The 26,913-nt window shown below is 49.1% G+C and overlaps 1 protein-coding gene across 1 annotated transcript in view; it reads right to left on the reverse strand.

Annotated features, from left to right (window-relative positions):
• Positions 1–3,666: 3,666 nt before the first annotated feature.
• The window catches only part of Lss (lanosterol synthase), a 25,557-nt gene continuing 2,310 nt past the window's right edge, over positions 3,667–26,913 (reverse strand). Inside the window, exons 4-22 of the mRNA XM_028773918.1 lie at positions 25,257–25,365; positions 24,549–24,670; positions 22,428–22,524; positions 21,057–21,192; positions 20,424–20,532; positions 19,910–20,028; positions 18,969–19,066; positions 18,404–18,431; positions 16,963–17,019; positions 16,295–16,366; positions 15,509–15,559; positions 14,807–14,956; positions 14,172–14,268; positions 13,475–13,580; positions 10,491–10,556; positions 9,875–9,955; positions 8,901–9,071; positions 5,016–5,094; positions 3,667–4,466 (exon numbers count right to left, since the gene is read on the reverse strand). Coding sequence (XP_028629751.1) covers positions 4,335–4,466; positions 5,016–5,094; positions 8,901–9,071; positions 9,875–9,955; positions 10,491–10,556; positions 13,475–13,580; positions 14,172–14,268; positions 14,807–14,956; positions 15,509–15,559; positions 16,295–16,366; positions 16,963–17,019; positions 18,404–18,431; positions 18,969–19,066; positions 19,910–20,028; positions 20,424–20,532; positions 21,057–21,192; positions 22,428–22,524; positions 24,549–24,670; positions 25,257–25,365 — 1,880 coding nt within the window. The 3' untranslated portion in view covers positions 3,667–4,334. The remainder of the gene's footprint in view (positions 4,467–5,015; positions 5,095–8,900; positions 9,072–9,874; positions 9,956–10,490; positions 10,557–13,474; positions 13,581–14,171; positions 14,269–14,806; positions 14,957–15,508; positions 15,560–16,294; positions 16,367–16,962; positions 17,020–18,403; positions 18,432–18,968; positions 19,067–19,909; positions 20,029–20,423; positions 20,533–21,056; positions 21,193–22,427; positions 22,525–24,548; positions 24,671–25,256; positions 25,366–26,913) is intronic.

The following is a 26,913-nucleotide window of genomic DNA, read 5'->3' on the forward strand; positions in this document are numbered from 1 at the left end:
AGCTGCCTCTGACTCTGTTGCCTGCCTTCTGGAACCCTTTTTTTTTCCTACTGGGTTGTCTTGTCTAGCCTCACTTATAAGGAGAGGTGTACTGCAACTTGTTATGTCAGAGCTGATGGATACCCATGGGAAATCTGCACTTTCCTAAGGCGTGGAGGGGGAGGAGGGGACAGGGGAAGGACTGGAAGTACAGGAGGAAGGGGAAACTGCAGTCAGGTTGTAAAATAAATAAATGAATAAATAAATACCCCTAATATAAGTAATGTCTTCATCTTTCATAATCATTATTTAGCTAGAAGGATGCTGTTTAACTCCCAAGTTTGGGGAGTGGTTTCCAAACCCCATTATTTCTCATTGAACTCCATTACTGCCACAGAATATACTTTTTTGTTCTTAAAGAGTCTCACGCCCAGGATAACAAATGATGCAAAAGAACCCGAATGTGTTAAGTCTCCATGGTTTCAGATAAAGCATCCACAAATGCCACCGAGCTTGTCGGTTGATACTAGAACCTGCTGTTCGTCGCAGGCTGTCCTAGTTTGATTTCTGTGGGTGTGATAGAAACACTTTGACCAGGAGCAAGAGAGTAAAGGTGTTATTCATTTTATAATCCTGTCACTGTCCTTGAGGGAAGTCAAGGCAGGAACTCAAAGCAATGGTTTAAAGGTTGGTCTGTTTATTCCACACAGTATTGCCTCTGACCAAGGAAGCCCTACAGCAGAAGTGTGGCAAGAACCATACAGGGTTGCTTGCTGGCTCGCAGGCATGCACTCTATTAGGTAACTTTGACAAAATAAACATGACTTGGCATTTTTGAAGGTCGTCATCAGGGCCACCTTGTTTTGGCATCACATCTTCACCACTCCTCATTTCTGGCAGGCCTGTTTGCGTTTTAGGAGAATGTATGTACCTGTTTCGTACCTTGGGATTGGGTTTTATAATTTTAATTGACGTATAGACACACAGAGACAAAAAACACACACAAAAAAAGCTTTGAATCTAAGCAGTGCCACACTTTATTTATGTCGTGGCTACCTATTGTGTGTAGTGTTCAAACGTAAAGAGATCCAACTCTGAAACTGTGACATAGCTCACTCATAATTACTTTTACTTCAGAACATGAGATAATTCACAGTTACTAACTTCTTTATTAAGGCAATTTTTGATAATTTTTTAACTGTTTTATCTAATGTGCATTGGTGTGAGGATGTCAGACCCCCTGGAACTGGAGTTAGACGGTTGTGAGCTGACATATTGGGTGCTGGGAATTGAACTCGGGACCTCTGGAAGAACAGTCAGTGCTCTTAACCACTGAGCCATCTCTCCAGCCCCGGAAGCTGCTTTGTGGAAGTCCAGTCTGAACACCTCTCCCTCCTTGTACCTGCTAGCACATGTATCATTCTGGGTCTCTCACTACTTGATATTTTTTTTGCATTAGTTAAGACAAGAAGTTGATAATTCAGTCAGGAGGGGAGGGAAAATCTGCTGTTACATATGTCTGAACTGAGCACCGTACGCATCTGGGTCAGAGCTGGGAAATATAACCCCTATACATAAAACAAAAGTCAGTTAAATATCACATAGTACAAATATAACATATCACATTACATTATTTTAAAAATGATCTATAAAGACCTTTTGTACAGATTTTTTTAAAAAAAGATTTTCATAGTGATGTACACGATCAAGAGCTAATTCTTAGCATTCTACGGGTGCTACAGATTTGCCAGGTGACTTATCTACCAGGTCAGGGTGACCGCAGTTTCCTTCCTAGGACTTACTGTTAAACGCCAAAAGGCTGTTTTGGAACTGTACATTTGGTCACAATGTTAGCTTTTTCTGTTCTATTTCTTTTGTAAACCTTTGACTAAAAACATCTGAAACTTTAGAAAAACAGTAATTTATACTACAGATAGTACTAATATCTATATAAAATACAGAGATAAAATAAAGCTAAGATAAAAAAAAATCAAGTTGAAAGTCATGTGTAGCAGTGCACACCTTTAATCCCAGCACTTGGGAGGAAGATGCAGGTGAACCTCTGTGAGTTGGAAGCTAGCCTGGTCTACATAGTAAGTTCCAGGATGTCCAGAGCTATACAGTAAGACCCTGTCTCAAACCAATTAATTAATTAACTAATTAAAAATAAATCAAGTTGATTAACTATATATATACAGTTGTATTTGCTAAAACAGAAAATGAGAAAACAGCATCCAGTAAAACTTTATTTAAAAAAAAAGAAAAACATCTTAGTAAATTTAATCCTACTTAGCAATGAGTCATATCTTAGAAGGAAAAAATACTTTGTCAGAGACACAGGCATCAAGCCCTTTAGCAGGGGATGGTAGCACAAATTATTCCTGACAAGCTAAAACTTTCATTTTAAAAATCATTAAGAACTTCTTCTGGACAGTTATCTGGTGAGTGTCCCCCACCAACTCCCCACAGAACCCAGAGAACTCCCTAAACTGGGGCTGGTAATCCAGCTCAATCCCGAGAACTCTGCAGCATGACCCGCTACAGCCTAAAGCAGGTTTTGCCAGCTGTCTGTTTGTTAAGGGGACTGGTCCTGCAAATGTACAGTGATCTGGTCGTGACTGGGAATTCCAAGGGATGCTTGCTACTGCTTCGGGGGTGAGGGGCAGATCTAGTGAGTCCATCAGTTCTACTCCCGGCAGAGGCTAGGAAGTCAGTGCTGTTCACGGCACAGGCCACAATCTAAGGCAGGAAAGTCCAGTGAGTCTGAACACAAGGTACTGATGGTGGGAGCTGGGCAGGCAGCAGACGGCACAAAGCCTCAGGGAACCTGCAACGTGGCAAACAGTTGTCCTAGAGGGTCCTGCCCAGGGAGAAGGGGATCCGACACAGCTCTCTGCTTGTCCGAGGGAAGACTATGGGCCAGGGAGAGGTTGGAACTACCAGTGCAGAAAGCACTAGGGGTGTGGAACATGAAAGGGGCATCCAGCTCTCTGCTCACCATGGCCAGGGAAAAAAGGAACAACTTCAAGGAGACACATGGTTTCTACCCTGCACTCTGCCTGCATGCTGGCCAGAGATACAGAATCAGGAACTTAGAGCTCACACCCAAGGACTGCCTCAGAAATCTGGTCCTCACTTGGACTCAAGGCACAGCTGGCATAAGAGCTGATAATGGTCTTTGGGTGTCATAGGCGTTTTCCTGGCTGGCTCGGTGGACTAACTGGTGAGCTCATGTGACCAGCTGTCCTCACTCCAGTGTCATCCCCTGGCAGGAACCGCTACAACCACTATCTACCCTAATGGCTTCCCACGTGTGCTTCTCTACCTCAACAAGAAGAATGAGAAGCCTGAACACCAGGATGCTGACATCCCAGAAACCAATGCGATGTGTGTAAGCTTATAATCCAGGGGCAGAATTGGATACTACGTCTGGCTCCTTGCCACACAGACTCAGGATATACTCCAGGATGAAATGTCTCGGGAAAGGGGTTGTTTTATTTTTAATATTTTATTTTCAAGATTAATTTTATGTGGCTAAGTGTTATGAGTGTATATATGTCTATGTACCATGTGTGCAGTGCCCACAGAGGCCAGAAGACACTGGGTCCCTGAGAACTGGAGTTACATGTTGTTAGCCACCAGGTGGGTGCCGGGAAGCAAACCCAGGTCCTCTGAAAGAGCAGCCAATGTTCTTTACAACTGGGCCATCAGCCCAGTGTCTGTTTATTAAGGGAGTCCATGATCATTCAAATGACTTTCAGTAGCATTTTTAGGACAAAGTGAGTTTGCATTTCCTTTCTGGAAAACTGGTGTTTCATACAGTGATGCAGTCATGAGTGGTAAGTTTCTGGGGACAACAGACACTGCTCAGGGCACAATGAGCAAGGGACTTGCCTCACTTGCCACTGAGCCATTCTTTGAGCATACCCACCCCAAAGGGTTGCTCTAACTCCCCCAGCACAGCAAACAGAAGTCTGCTCAAGGGCCCATTCCACACTCGACACGGGAGGAAGTGAAGAAGCCAGCTGCTCCCTCACAGGGAAGTCACTGATCGTGAAAGCTCTATAGCCTGGCTCCCTCAAGGATACCCAGGCGCTTTGGAGTACACTGTGCCTCTCTGGATCTCAAGGCTCATCTTTTTCCTTTCTCACTGAAGCCAGTCCCAGAACTAAGCACACACTGACAAGTGTCTAAAGTCACCAACCCTGACCCTGTCCCCAGCCTCATGTCAACAGACATAGAGAACAAGGCCTAGGTGGGGCTAAGAAGGCTCTTATCACCTAGCCAAGAAACTAGGCTCTCCTGGACCTGGATGGTGATGACGCTGGCCAGGTGCAGCACTGGCACACACGTGTTCAAATGTGGCCAGAGAGGGGATTGTCAGGATACAGGTTGTAGAAGCGACCCAGGGTCCAGATGGGGAAGATGTTTCTGTAGTTTGTGTAGCTGATGGCACAGGACTTGTTGAAGACCCCGGAGATGTTCTCCTGGAAAGACATGGAAAAATGAGGGGTAAGGAGCTTGTCCCTGGATGGTGGTCCTAACTACTGAACTTCCCAGCCCTAGGGCAAGTCTGCCTGGGGAAAGCTGATGAACCAAAGACAAGCAAGCAAAGACAGGGAAGCACAGGCTGGCAACAGTACTGTTCTACTTTGGTCCCAGTTCAGAGACTATAGCTTGAGGTAAACATTCTTCCTTGGTCTAGTAGTCTCTAACAATCCCCATAACCACAGGGACACGTGGAAACCCATCTGCACATCTCGTTAATGAGGAACCACACACAAAAAACACAGGGTAGACCTGAGGTTGTGCAGGAGACGCCAACTCTCCAGTTCTTCCCCAGCCAGTTCCCTTTACAGATAGCAAACTGTGCTCACCACATCTCAGGTCTACAAGCAGGACAAGCCTCTGCTGGGCAGTGCCCATATCCCAGGTCTCCAAAGCCCCCGCAGAGGAACACGGCCATAGGAGAGCGTGTGCAAACTAATGGGCAAGCTGGGAATCAGTGTGGGAACGACCACCCATCCCTCACACACCTGAGGCCAGTCTCCATTGGGGAGCTGCTTCCCTAGCAGACATCTGATCCCTCTCTCCTGAGCACTGATGTCAGGATGCCTAAGGGGCAAGAAGACAGGCATGAACACACCCACCATGTGGTAGAAACATGCATCCAAGGAGAACAAAAAAGTCTCCAAATCCCATGACGATGATAGCAGTGGTTGGAGGAGGAACGGGTTTGAATGCTCGGCCACAGGGAGTGGCACTATTAGAAGGTGTGGCCTTGTTGGAGGAAGTGTGTCACTGTGGAGGAGGGCTTTGAGGTTATATATGTTCAAGCTCTGCCCAGTATGACACACACAATCCCCTTCTGCTGCAGGGGGATCAAGATGTGGAACTCTCAGTTCCTCTTCCACCACAGTGTCTACCTGCACACTGCCATGATGATAATGGACTGAACCCCTGAAACTGTAAGGCAGCCCCAATTAAATGTTGTCCTTTATAGGAGTTGTCGTAGTCATGGTGTCTGCTCACAGCAATGAAATCCTAAGACAGAGGTAAACTCTAACAAGCAGAACACCAGAAACTCCTGCTGTAATCTTCCCATGAGCCCTGAGAAGCAGAGTATCCCAGAGATGGGGGTGCACAGATGGGGCGATATAGTTGCCATGATGACATAGCTGGCACACGGTGCTGATATATTCCCTAGGGAGGAAGAAAAGCCTTATGCCTACCCTGCTGTGATGGTTTGTACATGCTTGGGCTAGTGAGTGGCACTATTAGGAAGTATAGCCTTGTTGGAGTAAGTGTGTCACCATGGGTGTGGGCTTTAATACCCTAGCCCTAAACTTTCTGGAAGTGAGTCTTCTCTTAGAGGCCTGCAGACAAAGATGTAGACTAGACCTCTCAGCTCCTCCTGCACCATGCCTGCCTGGATGCTGCCATGTTCCTGCCTTGATGATACTAGACTGAATCTCTGAACCTGTAAGCCAGCCCCAATTAAATGTTGTCCTTATAAGGGTTGTCTTGGTCATGGTGTCTGCTCACAGCAGTAAGACTCTAAGACAGAAGTTGGTACCAGGAGTGGGGTATTGCTGTGATAGGCCTGACCATGCTTTTGTTTGGAAGAATGTGGATTTTAAGACTTTGGATTTAGAAAGCTATGGAATGCTTTAAGTGGAGCTTAATGGGTCATCCAAGTGGGAATATGGAAGATGGTGGTACTGAGGGTCATTTGAATTGCGTAGGCCTCCTGGCCTAAGAGGTTTCAGTGAAGAAGAACTTTAATATGTGGCCAAGAGACTGTTTTTCTAATATTCTGGTGAAGAATGTAGCTGTTTTTTGGCTTTGTCCAAAGACACTGTTTGAGGCTAAGGTAAAGAGATTTATATTAATTGCACTGACAAAAGAAGTCTCAAAAAAAGCCCAACAGAGACTTTGTTCTCTGGTTAAGTCTCATGAAAAGCATTCTGAACAAGCGTAGCAAGCTGAGAAAGGAAAAAAAGAAAATATATGGTTCAAGTATCAAAAGGGCACTAGGAAGTAGAATGGAGCTGAATCCTATGTTCTAAGAGACAGGAGATGAAAGGAGTGGGACCTTGGGGCAAGATCCCACCCAGCTAAGCTTAGGTTCAGGCTTGTTGACACACCTTTAATTCCAGGATGCAAAGACAAGTAGACCTTCTTGAGTTCAAAGCCAGCCTGTGACAGAGCAAGTTCTAGGTGAAGAAAAGCTTAAGTCCAGGCATGGTGGTACCAGAGCCAGGACACAGAGCCATGTAGATCTCTGAGTTCAAGGTCAGTCTACAGGGCAAGTTCCAGGACAGCCAAGCTTAGGCAGTGAGGGAGTTAGAAAACAGAAAGCTGCTGATATAATAAGGGGAATCAGGTTCTAGCCACTGGAAGCAGAACTCAGCAGCTCTGACCAAGGGGCTCTGGCTTTAGAGTCCAGAATAGAAGGGACAACTGGGACAATTGATGCTGGTTAGCTGGAGCTAAGAAATTAGTGGTGATTAAGAAGAGACCAGCATCACTGAGGTAAAATCTTCTGGAAAGTATTTTCTGAGAGCACAAAGGACCTGTGTTCCTGAGATAGCCAGGGCTGTACCTCATGCTGTGGCTGGACTTGGTAATGTATAAGAGTCACCCAGGTGGTACTGGTTTTGAAGGCATGAAGGGGTCATGAAGAGCAGCTGAGGCTTGGCACAGTGAGAGGCCAGGGAAGGCCATTGGTGAAGGTGCAGCCCCAGTTGCAGTTGATGGTCCAGGACTGAAGGGGTCAGGCAAAGGAATTGAGGCTTGGCACCATGAAGAGAGCCTATGAAAGGCTATTGGTAAAGCCTAGTTGCAGCAGAAGACCCCAGTGCATTGGAGATGCCAGTACCATGGGATGATCACCAAGAACAGCAACGGCAGTGGAGTGGAGTCAACCAGAGCTTAGAGTGCTACAGAGGGCAGAGCTGGAGAAGTGAGGCCAGCCCTTTGGAGGAGCCCAGAAGATCATGTGTGGATCCCAGACATTGAAACAAGAAGCTGTAACATTGCAGTTGCCTTGGAGACCTCTGCGATGCCAGAGCCATAGGCTGTCTGCTGAGAAAATCTGCTAACAGGGAGTGGAACCAGCCCAGGAGAAAGAAGTTTGTTGCAGTCAACAAAGAGGAAAAAGGAGTTGGGATCTGAAGATAGCTTTGACATCAGACATGGAAATGCAGAGTCTGGAGTTTGTCCAGCTGGTTTCCTTTGGGAATTACAGTTTGGGTCTTGCTTTGGGGATTACAGTTAAGTGATTGGATGGATCTCAGAAGAGACCTTGAGCTCTTGACTTGTAACACTGTTGAGATTGCTATAGACTATGGGGACTTTGGAAGTTGGAGTAAATGTATTTTTTATTATGCTATGTTTACATACAGCCCCCATAGATGACCCCCATAGACTCATATGTTTGAATAAGCCTATGGGAGCCAGGGAGTGGAATCTGATGGGTTGTACATGCTTGGGCCAGGGAGTGGCACTATTAGGAAGTATGGCCTTGTTGGAGTAGGTATGTTACTGTGGGTGTGGGCTTTAAGACCCTAGTCCTAGCTGCCTGAAAGTAAATCTCTTAAGAGGCCTTCAGATGAAGATGTAGAACTCTCAACTTCTCCTGCACCATACCTGCCTGGACGTTGCCATGCTCCCGCCTTAATGATAATGGACTGAACCTCTGAACCTATAAGCCAGCCCCCTTGGTCACCTGCTGACTGGAAACCACAGAAGCTAGGTGCTCTGATGCACTGAGCATCTGACAGAAGCAAGGCCACCAGTGGGGGACAGAGTAGGAACAGACTGACGACTCTCCTGCCCTTGGGCTCCCTGTACACACTGACTGTGGGGATTTCAAGAAGATCTCCAAATGGCTTCAAATGTACTGCGGCAACACAGGCTAAGACAGCAGGTGTGTCTATACTCCTACACCTGTGTGAACACATAGGTATACACCTAAACATAGATACGCACTTGCATGTGCATCCAGATGCATATGTGCCCCTGTGGACACCAGTGCAGTACATGTGGCTCAATATGGATACAAGAGGGCTAGAAGCAGCTGTAGTCTGAGTACTGAGGCAGTGCTTTCAGCTCCCCACCACAGCCCTCAGGCCCAGATGCTCCTGCTCTGCCATCAAGTTCCGACTACCAATGGACAGGTGGACCGTGTCTAAGAGAGGAGTCTCTCTGCAGGTACCCTTATCCACACGGGTTGCCACTTAGCCTAGGAATCGGGGATGTGGTTTCTGAAGCTGTCTCCATCCACAGTTACAGAGGAATAGTGGTCCAGTCCTGGGGCTCTTTTCACATCTTCCCACATTTGTCCCTACCCTAGGCCACCTTCTCAAAGCTGGCTGTCCCTAGTATACACTCCCACAGATGATTCCCTTTGCCCTTACCTGACAGCCATCAAACCCATCAGGGCCCAGCACGTGCTGTGGACCTGGGACCCGGCACTCTGCACATACCGCCGCTGTTCACAGGACTCAAAGTCCTCCCCCCAGCCACCATCCGCCATCTGCCGGGACAGGAGGAAGTTGCAGGCCTGAGTTACTTCTGCACAAGCAGCCCTGTAGAGAGAGCAGGAGGTTTGGGCCATCATGACTTGAGTGAATCCACATCCTGACAGGCTGCCTTAGCGTCACAGGGTGGCCTGCAGAAGTGAGTGGATACGGGCGCACATGTCTCACAGAGTTGCTGGGCACAGAGGAAAATACTCTGCAGCTACAGACACTTGTAGGCTGGGTATGTGGGCACACAGAATGAGGCATCCCTGGGTTGCACCTGCCTCAGCACAGCGTCCCTGATTTCCAAACCCACTAGATCTAGAAGCGCTGGCTAGGGCAGCCAGAGACAGGGCCTGAACCAAGTTCTCTTTTCCTGAATTCCAAGACCTTAGTCCTTTCTCATCAGGATGAGAGATTTGAAAGATGCTGAGGTAATGCCTAGGCAAGGCTTATGAGCCAAGAAAATATGTCCTTAGAATTCCCATTTTCTGAAATAGTGATCTTACCTGTTTAAAAAATATTAAAATAAAATATCAAAGGAAAAAGACCACCATGGCAGAGCACTACTGGCCTGCTTAGTTTTACTGTCAACACAGGGTCACCAGGGAAGAGAGAACAATGGAAGAAAGTGGGAGGGTCCAGCCCACTGTGTAAGGGAGTTGGCTAAGTGGGCTTTCTTTCATGGTCTCCACTTCAGTTCCTGCCCTAACTTCCCTCAAGGATGGACTATGATCTGAAAGTATAAGCCTGAAGTAAACTCTTTCTTCCCTAAGGGGCTGTTGGCCAGTGCTTTATCACAGCACAGAAAACAGAAGAGTTATCTTGGCAATGCCCTCACCCGCCATCTGCCTGAAAGCCACACTCACCCGTCTTGGTAGGTATGCCCCATGCAAGCGAATGCTTCCAAGCCAAACCAGGTGCCGTAGGTGAAACAAACCCCCCAGGAGCTGGAGGGAACAGAAGAGAATGTCAGACTTGGTCTTCACTCTAAGGGAGAGCACAGGTACTCCATCCAGGTACTGGGACAACCTCAGCTAGGGAGGGCAGAACTAGACTGGAGAATGGGGGTACATTCCCAGCACTGGGCTAAGACAGGAGGATTGCTAATTTAAAACCAGCCCGAGACATACAGCAAGACACTGTCTCACAAAACCAAAGAGAGAGTAAGAAACAGAGAAAGAGGACGGAGGGCTGGAAAGGGAGAGGAAAGAGGGAGGAAGGGGCCTGGGCAGCTGGTAAAAGAAGTGCTCACACACATCCCAGGCAGCGGGAGTGTGACCTCCTGAAGATGGTACTGTTCACCTGGCTCAGCCACAGCCTCCTCCAACCCAGGCACTCAAGACCTGCCGGTGCATGCAGCAGGGAGCATCAGCCAAGGACGACGACATCCAGGAAGCCCCAGCTCCCCGAGGCTCCCAGGACGAGGGCAGAAAGGACAGACTGCCCCCGGTGCATACCACCTTCCACCGGCTGTCTACTCACCCCTCCCAGGAGCCGTCAGCTCTCTGCTTCATTCGGCAGAAGTCCAGGCCTTGGTTGAGGGTCTCCCTGTAACACAGGCGGTTAGCCCGCTGACCATTGCAGATCAGATTACAAAGCCTTCCCCAATCCTGCCCACACAAGGGTCTCAGGAGAATGAGAACAACTTCCCTTCAAACAGATCAAAACATACGGGGTAGGGGGGGCGTTTCATGTTCAAGGAGTGGGGGGAAGCAGCTATGGGACACAGGAGGGAACACAGGCTGGCAAAGTTTAGGGAAACACATGCTCTCTCTCAGCACAGCCTGGCTCCCGAGGTAAATTCCCTCTTCAAACTGTGCATCTGTATTTCTGTCCCATTTGCCTTTCTTCATTGTACACCTGCCTACGAGCAATTACTAACGTGTTCAGCCTCAGGCAAGTTCTTAGGAGAAGGCAGAAAATAGCTGTCTTTGCTAAAGTATCACCAGAATGCTCTGCGGCCCAGTTGAGCTGGGCTTCCACGGGTGGCATAGTTCTCCGCACTGTCTCCCAACATCCTACTAGGATGGTCTGTCATCTACAAACAGCGTTCAACTACTTTTCTAGTCCAACATTACAAAGCCTTCCGCATTCTCCAAAGAAACATGCTTGGGTCCCTCACGGCAATCTATCTCAGTACCAGCTTCTGTATTAGTTACTCTCCTGATGTTGTGATGAAACACCACAACCATGCAACTTACAGCAGAAAGAGTTTAATTGGGCTCACGGTCTCAGAGTGGGAGATGGAGGTACCAGGCATGCCTTGTTTCATGGGGACAAAGGAGATCAGTCTGAATGCTGTTAACTGAGCCATCTCTCCAAGCTTTATCTCTCACTCTTTCTTTTAATGTATATTGTTTTATCTATGGGTTTTTGGTGAACTTTCTCAATGCTAGGAGTGGGCTACCTCCCTTGGAGCTATTAGACAGGCCCCTCAAACCGTAAGGACACTGTCACTCTTTTTGGTTGCAAAACAAAAGTAGATAGTCCCTACTGGATTTTCTTTTTTTAAGAATTACATGTTTATGTATATGAGTACACTGTAGCTGTCTTCAGACACACTTGAAGAGGGCATCAGATGCCATTACAGATGGTTGTGAGCCACCATGTGGTTGCTGGGAATTGACCTCAGCTCAGGACCTCTGGAAGAGCGGTCAGTGATCTTAACCACTGAGCCATCTCTCCAGCCTGATAGTCCCTACTGTTTAGACACCATGTACTTTGGCAAAATTAGGTTAAGACAAAAGCAGAAACTACTTCCTTGCGAGCTGGCTTTCATAATGCTGAAGACAGCATATAGGCTGTTGGTGACAGCAGGTAGGCTGTTGCTGTAGGACTATCTCCAACAGTTCAGCTCAGCTATGGACCCCGCTTGTCACAGTAGAAACGTCAGGTAAGATGTGCCCATTAATACAACAGTAACACAACATTAAAACAATAGTAAGAAAATGCAACTTTACGGCTTCCTGCTGTGATGTAAGGCCCCCTCCGAAGGAAGAAACTCACGTGTGATATGCAAGCCAGGGCAAAGGTCATGGGTAGGAAAATCATAGGCCCCATGAGGAGGCCACTGACACTGCTTTATTAAACAGATCTGATGTGCCCCTTCTAAACGTTTGTGTTACACCTTACATTCCTGCCGCCTTCGGCTGTCACCAGTCACGGATGGTGACTTTAATAATGAGAGGTGTACACAAAGACTCATAACCAGTCAAGCTCCTGAGACAAAGGAATTGTTGCTATGTCAGAACAGCCCCATGTTCAACCAAAGATGGAGAAAATGAACAGATATACAACCTCTCCAAGACTCAAGAAACATCACAAACAAGGCAGACCAAAAGGATGCAGGAACCAGCGGAAGGGACGGGCTGTCGTGTAGTTACTTCCAGCAAATGAAACATTCCTGCACTTCCATGTAACGAACAGTGAAAGGAGCCAACACAGGCCAGTGTGGGGCTCCACCGAGGCAGGGTCAAAGAGAGAGACAGCAAACCATGACTGAGAGTACAGAAGTGTTGGGAGCCGACTCCTAGCCGAAAGTGGCTATCATCTTTACAGACATCTCGAGCCATTACCCTGACAAGAGACTTGTTTTCAATAGCCTGCAACAGCTGAGCACACTCTGATAAACATCTTGTTACACTGTTTAGTGCCCCCAGCTGCAAGGTGCTCCTGGTATCCATGGCTACAAGGCATGTGACGTAGTAGCTTCAGTTGAGCTTGTCTACGAGGGCAAGTCACGTGGTAAAGGGTATAAATACCCAGGATTTCCTTTCTATTGAGAAGATAGAAGGTGGAAGGAGTGAGAAGGTGGGAGGTGTCAGGAGACTGAAGGAGTGAGGAGAATATAGAAGAGAGGAGAATAAAGAAGAGACTTGAAGAGACTCCACCGGACTCTGTCTTGTATCTATCTCTTGCGTTTCTTGCTCCCTTTTTCGCCCTTCCTCCGTCCCCACTCTCTCTCTTGCTAGACCCTGACCAGCGGACCAGAGCAGCAGAACCGGCCGGCCTTTACAAAGTAGCAGAACTGGCCATTACAAAAGAAATGGCTGTTACACAGAAGGGCAGTCCCTTCATGGGGGAAGGACAAAGGGGTGTAAATCGGGTGACGTGAGGGTCCCCATATAACAATCTCAAGAGCTTCTGACCATTCATTAGCTCCCAACATGAAAGAACACTTAGCAGCTGTTTACCTAGACACTGGTGGAGACGCTAAGTATGTATGTCCATTTTAAAACATGTTCAAGAAGATAGGAAAAATAACTCATTCTCATGTTACAGTTGTACTGTCTTTCTCAGACCTACACACACAGAGACTCACACACAGAGGCACAGAGACAAACACACACACACACACACACTATTTACTCAAGCCAGTGCCTCCACTCATCTTGTTGAAGAACCATGGTCTGATGTCAGGGAATGCTGAGCTGTGGCCCTACTCAGTCCTGCCTTACCTTCCTTACCTGATCTCTGCTGTCCTGTGGTCTGGGAAGTGTTCGTGGAAGTGCTTCAGTGCCTGCATCACTGCAGAGGTACACTCTACATACGTGTAGTCAATCATGATGTCTCCTAGAAAGGAAGAAGGAGGTACCTGAGCGCTCTATGGCTCAGGCCAGACTGTGGTGAGCAAGGGTGTTGAAGCATGCAGGACTTACACCCAGACATTAACCCAAGATCAACCTGGGCAGAGTGGCCACAGTGGGCACAGTGAGACCTGCATGCCTAGGCTATAAGAAACACACACAAAACAGCCGGGCTATTACCACTGCTACCCCACCCCAAAACCCCACGTGTATGACAGCTCAAAGCATATGATAAGTAGACAGCATAAGGGAAGGGGAGAGCAGGCTCCAGAGTCTGTGACGAGATAGCTTGCCCTGACAGAATAGAACTTTAGTGACAATAGTCATGGCCAGGGAGCCCTTGACATAGGTCCTTACAAGTGCTGGGAGTCACTGAGTGTATGCAGGGCACATGGCAGTCTCCACACAGCACAAGGCCCTGTGGATAAACAGGGGAGTATAACCCCAGCCTAAGGTCTCCATGGCCTGAGACAGAAAAATGCAGGCACTGTATACTCTGGGGCTCATAGAGGGTTCTACATGGACCTGCCAGTGTTGCCAAGCCTGGTCTACACACCCGCTGCTAGTCAACACTTACCAAAGACCTCTGAGGGGTTCAGCAGCTCCAGCAAATGCCCGCCACGCTTAGTCTCGTAGGTAGCGAATCCTCCGTCAGAATTCCTCAAGCTTAGCAACTGAAACCAGAGAAGACACCCAGACAACTGAGCATACAAGAACACCATGACTTTGCCGAAGCATCACTAACCAATCGGACGGGAAGGAGGGATAAGAAGCCAGCTTTCATGCTTGATAGGTACCCCATGCAGCTGCACAACATCTGGAGACATACTCCAATACAGACCCCCATGGAAAAATATACACAGAAACCAGATGTGCCGAAAGGACTTTGCACAAAGACGAACAGACATTTCCAACCCTTTGGATTTCTAGCACAGACCACCAACCCTCCCAAAGGAGACCTGCAGAAATCCTGTCACTAATGTGGGCAGTTCCCTGAGCCTCAGGCTAAGAAGAGAAGCCCTGGGTACCACATGGCCTCCTTGTAACTTCTGGGATAGGCTAGGCACCGTATCTTCCAGCACAGAGCCTTCGTACCCAACCGAAGTTCCAAGGATCTATCCCAGGGTGCAGTCTCAGACTCTGACGTCCTACAATTCAGTTTGAGTCTGCTAAGACACAACCCCAGAAGCAAGCATGAAGGCAGACGCTCACCACAGCCACAGCGTCGCAAAGCCGCTCTCGGGGGATGTGCTCGGTGATTGAGGGACACTGATTCTGCAGGAGCAGCACGGCCTTCAAAGCCTCGGCTGTGCAGTCAGCAACGATCCAGCCACAGTCCAGTGTGCTGAAGGAGAAACCGCCCTACAGGGAGAGAGTGCAGCAGTGCTCCTCCCTACAGAGCTGTAACAGCCAGGAGAGGCCCAGCCACCAACGCACGGCAGCACCTAAATTGGGCATAGTTGAGCAGACTTCGGCTTCAGCACAGGGACTATCTAGGACTTCATGCCCATCCCGAATGCCCTCAGATCTCAGCAATAAAACAGGTCCGGAACCTAAACAGCAGCAGGTGCGCCCCAGGGACCCCACTACGTCACCATCATACTCCATAGCCTGCATCTATCAGCAAGCCCTTACAGCAAAGGCGGCTGATGCTGGCCCTGAGTTCCTTATACCCTCCGCCTTGAGTTCAACACTCCAGCTCAATGCTCCGCTCTTTACTTAGCCTCTGTGTGTGCTAGATACCTGAATGACCCTGAAGCCTGGCCACAGAGGTACAGGCTACCTCAGGGGATAACGAAGGCCCTGACACAAGGTATCTACAGAATGAGAAGCTAGAAAAGCAACCGAAAGCCCTCCTCAGAGGGACGGAAGACAGCTGGGCTTCGGGCTTGGGGTGGGGTCACCCATACATACCTTGTGCATATGGCGGTAATACTTCTGATAGTCAGGGAAGTTGTCTGGGATCTGGATAGTAGCAAGGAGCATATGTGGAAAACAGAAACGTGTTGGTGCCTGGGACCCTGTGCTGCCATCTGCCATCCACAGTCAGTGCACCGTGACACCCATGAGCCCCATACGGCCTCATCACTACTTGGGAGTTAGATCATCCACAGAGGGCTGAACAACCTACTCTCCTGTCCAGCTTCACCAGCTCAGTACTCCTGGGCTGCATGACTCAGTTCAAGGAGCAAGACAACAGGTCTGCATGTGCCGTGGGGCCCACCACTGAGTGTATGCCCTGCTATGGAAGACACGGTGCCGACACACCCCTAATACCCCAGACAGGCATGGGCATCAGCTGCCTGGAGGATCCCCAGGTAGCTACATCCCAGTGGGATCAGAGGACAGGGGAATAGAAACAGTGATCTGGCAAACCAGATGGCTACACATGGCTTCATGGATGGCACCCACAGGCCTGAGGCACCTCAAAGATGGCTAGGATGTGAACAAGCTGTGACACTCAAGAATACAACTCCTGACTGTGCCATAGGCTGGCTTTGGCCCTCCGCACACAGTTGTTCCAGTAACAAGAACAGAAAATCTCTATCGAGTGATGAGCCACTGCAGGCCATGGCCGGAGCTACCTTAGGGTGACTCGGTGCACCAACATGGTCTAGGGCAGGGCAGAGCAGCACAGAAGCAGGCTAAGGAAGCCATCTCGGGGAGTCAGGGCAGACGAGGAAAGGGCACGGGCCTCACCTGTGAGAGCCGCAGGAACTCGTGAGCCTTCTGCAGGCAGGGCAGAAACTCAGGTCTGTGGTGTGCACGTGCCTAGAAGACAGCAGGGTAGCACAGCTGAGCCAGTCCTCCAGTGTCCTGGCGATATCTTGCTAACCCACCCCCACCTCCAGAAACTGACACATCTTAAAGAGTTTTCTAGGTTTCCTAACGTTCCCAGCTTTAAAGATAGAAAAGACAGTGAGATGTGACTAAAGACAGGAACGGACGGAAGAGACCACCCTGGACAGTTACCAGACTCCCACTGTCCTGACCTCTGGAAGCTGAACCTGGCCTATGCCCCGGGTTGTCCAAAGACACACTCGGGATTTCACTGCTCTCACCCCACCTGCAGAGAAACACTCTTTCTCTCTAGCTCAGGTAGCAGCTAATGTTCTAAGAGCCTCAGGCCCACCCAGCCCAGGGACCACCCGCCCACTCACACCCCCTGGGCTATCCCCACAAAGCTCCAGTTTAGCATCCGGGTTACAAAGTAAAGCTGGTACTTGCTTAGGATTATCACCAGGGGACTGGGAGACAGGCAAGTGACAGAGGCATGGTAAGTCGCATAATTTCTTTCAGCGTGCATGTGTAGCTTATGCACACAGGAAGATCCCGTGGGGGCTGCCCAGAGAAATACAGCCACATACCTCCAACAGTGCTTGGATAGCAAATGAAGTGTCCCAGATCTGTGATCCATTGGTGCCCTGTCATAGAGACGAGCTGTTAGAGCAACCCCATCCATTGACTCCTCCCAGGACACAGCCTGTCAGAGAGTGCCCAGTTAACGCCCTACAGCAGATTCTGAGCCCTGAGCACCCTAGTAGCTGACAAAGGAATGGAAGAACACTCAATCTTGCAGGCAGACATGGGTACTAGAGCCCCACCTGCCTTCACAGGCCCTGGCAGAACTGCGCTTTCTCAGGATACTCGGAACCGTATGTTCCCTTGAAGACTCCTCCATACCCCAGGACAGCATGGTACCCCAGTCATGGGACAACTAGAAACAAAGGCCCCCCCATTTCCAAGTATGCTTAAGGTGTCAAGGACCCAGTTGACACATTACTGTGGCCCTGATATAGCAAGAAAGGTCCCTTCAAATCCCACCCTGGGAATCTGGTTTTCTGAATAGCAGTCTTGGGTCTCAGTGTAGGAAATGGATGATCAAGCCCACAGTGGGTTTTGTTCAGGATCTTTAAATATCTGACAGGAACTCCAGCTCCCAATCCTACAGGGTGATCAGACCTAAGCTCCCTCATAGCTCTGTAGGGGCCTAAGATCCCAGCTAAACACATGATCAGAGAGAAACATATCCACTGCCCACCCTTTGGCTAGAGCCCTAGAATGATCTAGGGGAAAGCTGACCATACATCACGTGCTATCACCAACATCATATCTCCAGCAAACCACTTCCTGCTTGTTCTGAGCAACCGCAACTATACCCTCCTTTACCACTAGGTACCACAGAAAGGAACAGTTCTCAGGCCTGGGCCCACCTCTCTGACCTGGGGGCTCCTCCTGTACTGGCGGCTAAAGACTATAATCTCTAGGGTCCTCCTGCGAGCTGAGAACACACAGCTCTCACTGGGCTGCCAGAGGAATATCCAGACATCCTTATAGAGACACCATTACCACCCAGAGCCACTTCCCCATCACAGTAATAGGATGAAGGTTTCTGGGGGATCTGAGTCAAGCCTGCATCTGTAATGGTTTAGTCCGCTCTGAAGAATGACCACAGAGGGACATGTGAGAACATACAGCAAACCATAAAGACCAGGAGGTGCCCACAGCCCCACAGACATGAGGATTAAAGGACCGTATTGAGGAAGTAATTTTTTCTTTTTTTCTTTTTTTTTTTTCATGGTTTGTCACTCCTGACCCACTCCCACCCCCTCTTTTAATTCAGAAACAGGGTCTTGCTGTAGAGCACTGTCTGGTATCAAACACACTCCTCCTGCTTTAATCAACTACGGGCTAAGTGCCACCATGCCTGACTGTCACTTTTGAAGCATAATCAATCTAAACAGATTAAAAAGAGAGAGGTGGAGATGGTTACAGAGAGAGCCAGCAGCCTCCGTTCTACGCCCTTACCTGCATTTTCATGCCATCAAGGCCCAGCCTATGGGGACAAGAAAAGATTATGTTAGGGACAAGGTTTAAGGAGCTACACACATGCAAAAGAGCCTACAGATCCCCCTGGCAGCATCCTTACCCACCTCTCCTCAGTGCTGACTTCAGTGCTGCCCAGCTAGGCTCACAGCACAAGGGCTACATCCAGCAGAAACAAGACAGCAGCTTACCCAGGGGCACTAGCCTGTGCCGTAGGCTTCTAGAGCTGGTCTACCTAGCTATCCTATCTCATACCACCACCAGAGAAGCTGGCCTCTGTAAGGACAGGGCTCCCTGCCCTTGTGACAGTCCCTACCTTGGGCACAGCGTCCCTAGGCTTCCTGGCTCTGACTCTGAGAATTACCATGGTTACTGCTAGTTACTTCCCAAGACAATCTAACTGGCAATGCTCCCGATTCCATAAAACATTCTCAGAGGCTTGACGGTTCGCCCCCTAACTAGATGAGCCATGGGGCCCAGCGTTATAGCTGCGTGTCTCTGGGGAGCACTCTGCCCCACATCCCAGTGACTACTCAACCACACTCACCAAAGGTAATCTTTGATCCGAGAGACGTGCTCCTGGAAGCCATGGGAGGATGGGCCATCCACTGACCAACGGACAAGCATGTTGATGGTTTTTGAGATCTGTAGGATATATGGCCATCAGGACCCATGCAACTTTACCGTGGGCTGGGGCCTCATTTGTCCTAAAGGGGTTTCCTAAGTATTTGCTATACATCCACGGCCCTGGGAATAGACTCAAACTGAAGCTAGTAAGAATCTGGGCAAGCTCGGGTGAGTCAAAGAAGGACCAGGAGTCCACAGAGAGAGAGGAGGAAGCTCAGTGCTAGTTGTGTTTATCTGGAGAACCTATAGGCAACCAACCACAGTACCGTAACCAATATCCCAGCCCACATCCTGACTGTGTCTCATCCATGAGGACAGCTTCCTTTCTCTAGTGACTCTGGCCAGTATATGACTACAGCCTCAGGTGTGTGCTCCTCAAGATCCCTCAGTGTGTACACAGTTGGCCAGGCCCAGGAAGCACATCGAAATCAGAAGCTCGCCTGGCATCCACAGATAGATGCGAGAGAGACCAGAAGCTGAACATGAGAGTCCTGCTGTTTTCATTCCCCCATAACCCTGCCACCTCTAAGTGGTGGAAGGTGAATTATCTAGGGGTGGGATCTGTGAAGAGCAGAGGGGGAAACGCCCCACCCAGTTGGCCAGGAAGCTCGAGAAGTAGTCTTCCAGGAGGCATTCAGACTCAGACAAAAGCCAGGCAGGGCAATGGGAGAAAGAGCTTGACTGAGCCCAGAGAATGGATCCAGGTGGTGCTTCAAATGTATTGACCCAAATGGAGATGTGCTGGGATCTGGGAAATAAGCCTGCCTCATTCCTAGCTTGACAGAGCCTAGCTCCTAGGACATCTGAAGGACCTCAGTGCCACCAAAGCTGCTCTAGGGACCAGAGAGGAAGAACACTGACCGGGCCAATGCTGATGCATTTAGTGAACCGGTCGTCAGCTACAATGTGTTCATACAGCATCTTGATGGCCCACTGCCGCAGGCTGGTGCTGTGGAAACGCTCATACAGGTTGAGGAGGCCTGCAGGGGAGAAGACGTGAGTGAACACCCGGCACTAGGAGAGATATGTGGGGCGGGCTGCACCCTAGTTATTCAGAGGCGAATGGGTCCTCAACAGTACAGCATCTGGACCTCTCCTTGCCCCTGGGATCCCTCCTCCTTCCCATCTAGGAAGGACTGCTTCCTATCTCCCACCATGTCCTGCCCTGCTTAGGTGATGCTGAGTGGGTATCACTGGGCAGGGGCTGGTTCTTGTTGGGGGACCAGAGCAAGGATATGCCTTTCCGGTTCCCACGCCAGGGCCCAGCACAGAGGTCGTGTGTTGCAGTGACAGAGTGAATGAATTAACATGGAAAGCCGAGCAGCATCTTAACTGTGCACTGCCCAGGCTCCCCCAACCTTCAGGAGGCACCCACCATACACCACACGCAGCAGCCAGCTGTGTGGCGTGTACAGGTCATCGGGGCACACGTTGTTCTTCTGTGCTGGCCAATCGATGCTGGCATAATCCTCCACATAGAGTTCCTAAAGGGCAGGGCATACCTGAGTGCCTAGCAGAAGCAGCAGACAGAGAAGGTAAACTAACTCTAACCAGGAGTGGCTGTGCACTCTCAGGGTTCTGGGTCATATCTCTGTTCAGGGGTAGGGACATCCAATGAATTATCACTACAGGGTGTGAGGTCTGGCTAGTTCATTTATACCAGTGCTAATCTGAGGAACTGTCCCAGCCCTAAGAGCCTAGGTCCCACTCTAGTGCAAACCCTGCTCCCAAAGTCCATCTTAGGGCTTAGTCCCAAGAACAGTCACTGCAAGCACAGGCTAGGACTGCAGCTTCTGAGCTCTCCAAGTGACACCGGGACACTGTGCAACGGCAGATGCCCTTCCCATAGCCCAGATCCCTCTGAGCAGTTTACGTTCGCTTACAGGCGAGAAGGCAGCGACTCCTTAGGACCCCCACAGTACTGAGAAGCAGTCAAGCTCCCGAGGCCCAAGACCCCAAAGGCTGTGTGCCATTTCCTCACAAGGTCCCTAGAGACCACGAGGCTTACCTGGCGGAGGCTCTGAACCAGTGGGTCCTCTGAGGCACTTAGCCGAGTGGCGTAGCAGTAGCTCATGGGCAGATAGACCTGCCGGCAGTGACACCAGATAGTGGAGGGGTGCGCAGGGACCCATTCAGGAAACAGCCTGGAAGAGGCAGGCTGTGTCCGAGGGACAGAAGAACATAAGCCTACACTGTTACCAGCCCTGAGGCCTTGGGCCCCTCCAGGCATGCTGCTGTGAAAACATTCATCCATTTTATACACACTTGCATCTATGTCCCAAGCCAAATGACTAGGGAGCTAGTTCCACATATAGTCATAGGAGGAGCCCTACAGTGTAAGGACACAGACCAGAAGCCCCAGGCTTTCGCCCCCCACTCCACCCTGACAAGGTTTTCCTCTGGCTGCACCTCCCCAGGCAAGTCTAGCCCCTAGCCAGGAGAGCTGCCAGTGACGGACCACTGGATGTTAGCGCAAGTCTAATATACCTCTGCATTTCAAGTAACAGTACACCCACCCTGCCCTACACGTGGATAGCTCTCTTCACAGCTCTCACTGGGCCAGGCATTTGCCACACACTTATCCCACTCAACCAGCGTGCAGAGCAAAGTCTTCTAGTTAAAAAAAAAAAAAAAAAAAAGCCTTCCAGTTCTTGTTTCAGGACCCTGCTGTCCTTCCCAAATAGCCCCTCGCATCCTGTCTTTCTGCATGTGAGATTTATACCACAGCATCCCCCAACTCTGTCTTCAAGAGGATAGCAGGCTCTGCATGCACTCTGTATGGTTTGGGGGACCTTACCGCCTAGTATGTGTAATCTGGGGGTAAATTATGCACGCATTACATATGGCGCCAATGCTTTTATAAGATATTCACAAAAAAGAAAAATACAAAGACCATAGGTTTCAGTTAGTAAGGAATAGGCATTGACTCTGTTGGGTAAATACTGAAAAAAAAACAAAAAACAAAAAAAACAAAATTTAAAGATGCACAAGTAAGTGCTTATTGGTGAAATAATATCTAGGACTTCCCAAACATTTACCATAAATTAGTTAAGAAAGAGATACAGGGATTGGTGGGGGTGGGTGGGGGGGTAGGTCCTTTCCTTTACTTCTATATATACTCTGAGTTTTTCTAATTACCAGGTATGATCTGTTGTCTATTACCACAAAGACCAAGCCACACAATGGGTACTGTAATTACCCTACAGGGCCCCACAGCCTGCTACAGAGCTGGGTAGTCTGATGCCTTGCTTTTGCCTAAAAGAGTCCTCTTTCTATTTATCTATAGAACATATCAGCGCCTCTAGTGAGATGCTAATCCACCCCATTAGGTCTCATCAATCTATGAGAAGGAAGTGCAAGAGGCAGAGGGCAGGCATACCACATCTCAGGGAAGAGGGTATTGAGTCCTTCCCAGCTATAAACATTCAGGACAGCCAGCCAGAACTTCCCCCAGGAAGGGATGCCCACTGCACCACCTGCAAAGACAGAAGGAACAATCAGCTACCGTTACAGTGAATACTGGCTTGCAGCTTTCTCTTGTGCCCTTTCTTGCATGAGCTAAAGGTCAGCCTTCCATGAGTCCTGTGACTCCCAGATAAGAAGACATATTCCATACCTGCCTAAAACACCACAGCCACTGGGTAGAAACAGTAGCCAAGAACAGGTGTGTCCAACCTGCAAAGAGCTGTTTATACCCCTGTCCCCAAGCAGGAACACATGAAAGCAGCTACCTGCACAGGTAGCTCAGAGAGGGGGGGACCCAGATACACACAGTGGCATGAGCCTAGAGGAAGAGGGAAGGGGGGGTGTTGCTTGGCTGTTCTTTCTCCAACAAGCCCAAGCTGCATATCTGTGTGTTTCCATTCTGCAGATAGCCTAGCACAAGTGACTGCAGGACATGCAGGACATGCAGCCCCACGTTCAGAGCCTTCCCTGCCCCTACCAAGCAACAGTCTCTTGTGCAACACAGGGCAACACTGATTTACACACATTTTATAAGTTCTGTCCTAAATTCAAGTGTGTCAAAGTCACAAAGACCAAGAGAGCTAGTAGTGAAAGCATGACGCAAGCACATTCCTCTTCTGGGCAAGCATTAGAACAAGAGAGCGACAGGAGGACAGAAGGGAACTTTGAGAGTACAAGATCAATAACGTCGGAGGCTCCTGATGACTTACTTAGTCACAACAGGGACAGAGACTTCAAAGAAGATTGCAGAGTTTCTTAATGCATACAGAACACTTCACCTAGCCTGGGAGATCAGAAAGACATCCTGAAGGAGTGAAATGTAAGGCACATTTATAAGTGTGAAGAGGAGTTTCCAAGACGGCCGGGTGAGGGTGGAACGTGGGGTGAGGGGAGAGGGTGCAGGGGAGCCCTGAGGCAGGAAAACACTTTGGCGAAATGAAAGGAGGCCCTGGAACAAGTAGCAAAGAGCGAGACAGGAGCGTAGGCCTCGGAGGGGCAGAGTGCAGGCCCACAGGAGGTGTTGCGGCAGGAGAGTGGAACAAGAAGCTTTGTTCTAAGAGCAGAGAGAGCCATGCGGCCTGCTCAGGCCTGGAAGGGACTTTAAAGCCCACAGGTGAGGAGAGAAGTAATCGTGTCCAGGCTCATGATGTGTGTGTGAGGGGATGAGAAGATGACAAGTGTGGAGGGGATGAGAACTCCCTCACTGGGGCTGCTAACCTGGAGCTCAGCTGCCTCCAAAAGGCAGACTGTGTGGACCATCCCACTAGCACTGTATTAGCATGCTGCTTTTCATGAAGAAAGCAGGCTATAAAATACCAAATTGCTTTAAACTATAGACTATAGCTTGACTGGTAGAGGGCTTCCCTCACAGGCACAAAGCCCCGAGTTCAATCCCTTCCCAGCACTCCATAAACCAGGCACGGTAGTGTGTGCTTGTAATCCCGGCACTCGGGACATGGATCAGGAGGTCAAGGCCAACCTTGGCTACATTGTGAGTTCAAGGCTAGCCTGAGCTATGTGAGACCCTGTCTCAAAACAAACAAACAAACACCACCACCCCCCAAAAAAATTCAAGTTGCAGCTAGGCTAAGTGCATACCCATCACACAAAACAAACACACACACTAATTAACTAATCAATGAATTAATTAAAAATAATAAAATTAGGGCTGGAGAGATGGCTCGAGAGGTTAAAAGCACATACTGCTCTTGCAGAGGATCTGAGTTCAGTTCCCAGAACCCCACAGGTGGCTAGCAACAGTACCTGTAAGTACAGTTCCAGAGACTCTGACGCCCTCTTCTAGCCATCATGGGCACCGCTGCATGTGGTACACAGACGTACATGCAGGCAAAACCACCCATACACATAAGAATAAATACGTCTTTTCAAATAGTTAAAATTAATAATAATAATTATTAAACGACTCAACAGTTTCCACCCTGCTCGTGTTTTCCCGAGTGTTCCAACCAGAGGTGCATCTTACTAATTCCCATTCACAAGAGCTCGTCACGCTGACATGCCATGCAGGACGTACCTTTTTTGTGAAGGATGTTCCGAGCGCGCACGAGGTCAGGGTCATCAGGCCCGACACCCAGGATTCTGAGAGCCACATAGTTCAGGGCGGTCCCAAACACTGTGGACTTGTCCTCAATGTGCCTAGTGGAAGTATAAGACTGATGGGGAAAGGGCTTCTGTCATCTGTTGCTACTTCTAAAAAATGAAACAACACTGGCAATGAAGTGTACCTAGCAAAGACTGCTGTAACACCTCCCCCCAACATGACAACACAGAAAGCACACTTCAGGGACGCCCAGGGAAAGTTCAGTTCACTCAACAGAAGACATCCAAATGTTTCAAAACCATCTGGGCAGAGCCTGCCCTACTCACTACTCCCAGAGTGTGTACCACATCAGGAAAGCAGACTGAGATGAGTCTGTGAGACCCGACATTTGCTGCCATCTCTGCTGCCTCCACAGTTTTAAAATACGCTGGCTTTAACTTGGCACGTGAGTCCCAAGAGGCTGCCAACCACAAGAGCCATTCACAACAGCAGAGGTAAAAGCGTGGTCAGGCTATGCATGGGTACCAGCCTACCCTCCTCCGGCCAGGCTTTCGCCTGCCCCACCCTAGGTCCATGGTTGCAGTCACCCCACTTCTCAGCAGCTGCCTGAAAACCCAAGCATGAGAACATAAAACACACGCAAGCACACACATGGAGATATGTGCTGTTAAGCATACTCACAACCCCCAGCCGCCATCAGGGAGCTGCACTGACCGCAGGTACCGCACCATCTCCTCTTTGTACCCGGCTGGCAGAGGGATGCGTGATATGTGGCATGTTATCAGAAGACCTGTGTGTGGTGACAGGGATGTTCCACGCTAGTAACGGGTACCCAGTGCTGCTAACCCAAGCCCTTCTTTTCAGAACCTTCTCCCTGACACAGAGCAGCTCTGTGGCTTTCCTTCCCATGCAACCAAGTCCAGGAAGGCCATTCTTCCTAAGTCCAATGGATGACTTTGGAAACAGGGCTTAGGGAACACCAAGAAGAATTCAGTTCACACTCCTAGGCCAGGGCCTGCAAAGCTTAAATGATTATGCCTGGTACAATACCATAGTCTGGGTCAGAGAAACACTGCAGAGCCTTTAAGAGGCTTCCCACACATGTCGTGAAGGACGAAGAAGAACCAGTTTAAGATCAGCGGGGCCATAGCGGGCAACCAGGTCTTGCTTTAACAGCTGCTTGGGACTGGAATACTAAAATGGTAATCTTGGATAAGATAATAGCTTTTGTTTAATTAGCTGATTGAGTGAGTGAGTGAGTGAGTGAGTGACTGTTTTCAAGACAGCCTTTCTCTGTGTAGCCCTGGCTGTCCTGCAGCTCACTCTACAGACCAGGCTGGCCTTGAACCGCAGAGATCCACCTGCCTCTGTTTCCCAGGTTCCGGGATTAAAGGTGTGCACCACCATCACCCAGCTAGGATAACAGGTATTGCTTAGACTGTACCGTTGTGTTTTATAAACTGTTTTTACGTGTGTGTGTGCTACTTTGCATATATGGGGAGAGATGATACTATACAAGAAACCTTCATTCCAAGCCTGGTCTTTGGGCACACGGCTATCCTCATCAGCCACAGGACAGCTGGTTATCATACACACACTCATGGCATGGCACAGGAAGGGGCAGCTACTACAGAATCAAACTCAAGTGCTCATGAGAATTCAGCTACTGAGGTAGTAGAGTTACAACTCAATGTGGAAAGAGGTCTTGATACATGAGTATGAGGCTCTTCAGAAACCAGGCAATCCAGGATGCAAAGAGCCTTATCCAGCCAAACTAGACCAGAGACTAGTATGTTCAAATTACAGTCCCTCTAGCAATCACCAACCTGGACCTGTGGTTTCCCAGCCAGAACTCCCTCAGCCATCCTTTGACAAGTCCACAAGGGATATCATAGTTCTCAAACTGCACAGGCATGGATATCAGCTCTTCATCCTTAACCTTGCCCCTCGACAATGCCCTGGCACTGGCTGGGCCTCTACCTTATGGGAGTACCCTTTCCACCTTGTACTGGGGTTCAAGAGCATCCATCCCCTTCGTCTCAAGAATGCTTTGCTTCCATTATTAGAGTACTTGCCAGTCTAGCCTGGGCTAGCTGTGCCCCACCACTGTTCCCTAATCCTGGCAGCAGGATAACTGGGATACAGAGTCACCCTCCCTCAGAGCTTTTCCAGCGAGCTCCTGGGTTTTAAACCTGCTTGATCAGGGTAGGTCAATCACCCCGCCCCCAACATACCCCGTGTGTATGTCCTGACAATCTAGAACAGTCTTTCCCTTGAATTGAATTGAATTGAATTGAATTGAATTGAATTGAATTGAATTGAATTGAATTGAATTGAA

This window comes from Grammomys surdaster, unplaced genomic scaffold (genome assembly GCF_004785775.1).
Source record: "Grammomys surdaster isolate TR1022 unplaced genomic scaffold, NIH_TR_1.0 237, whole genome shotgun sequence".
NCBI lineage: Eukaryota > Metazoa > Chordata > Mammalia > Rodentia > Muridae > Grammomys > Grammomys surdaster.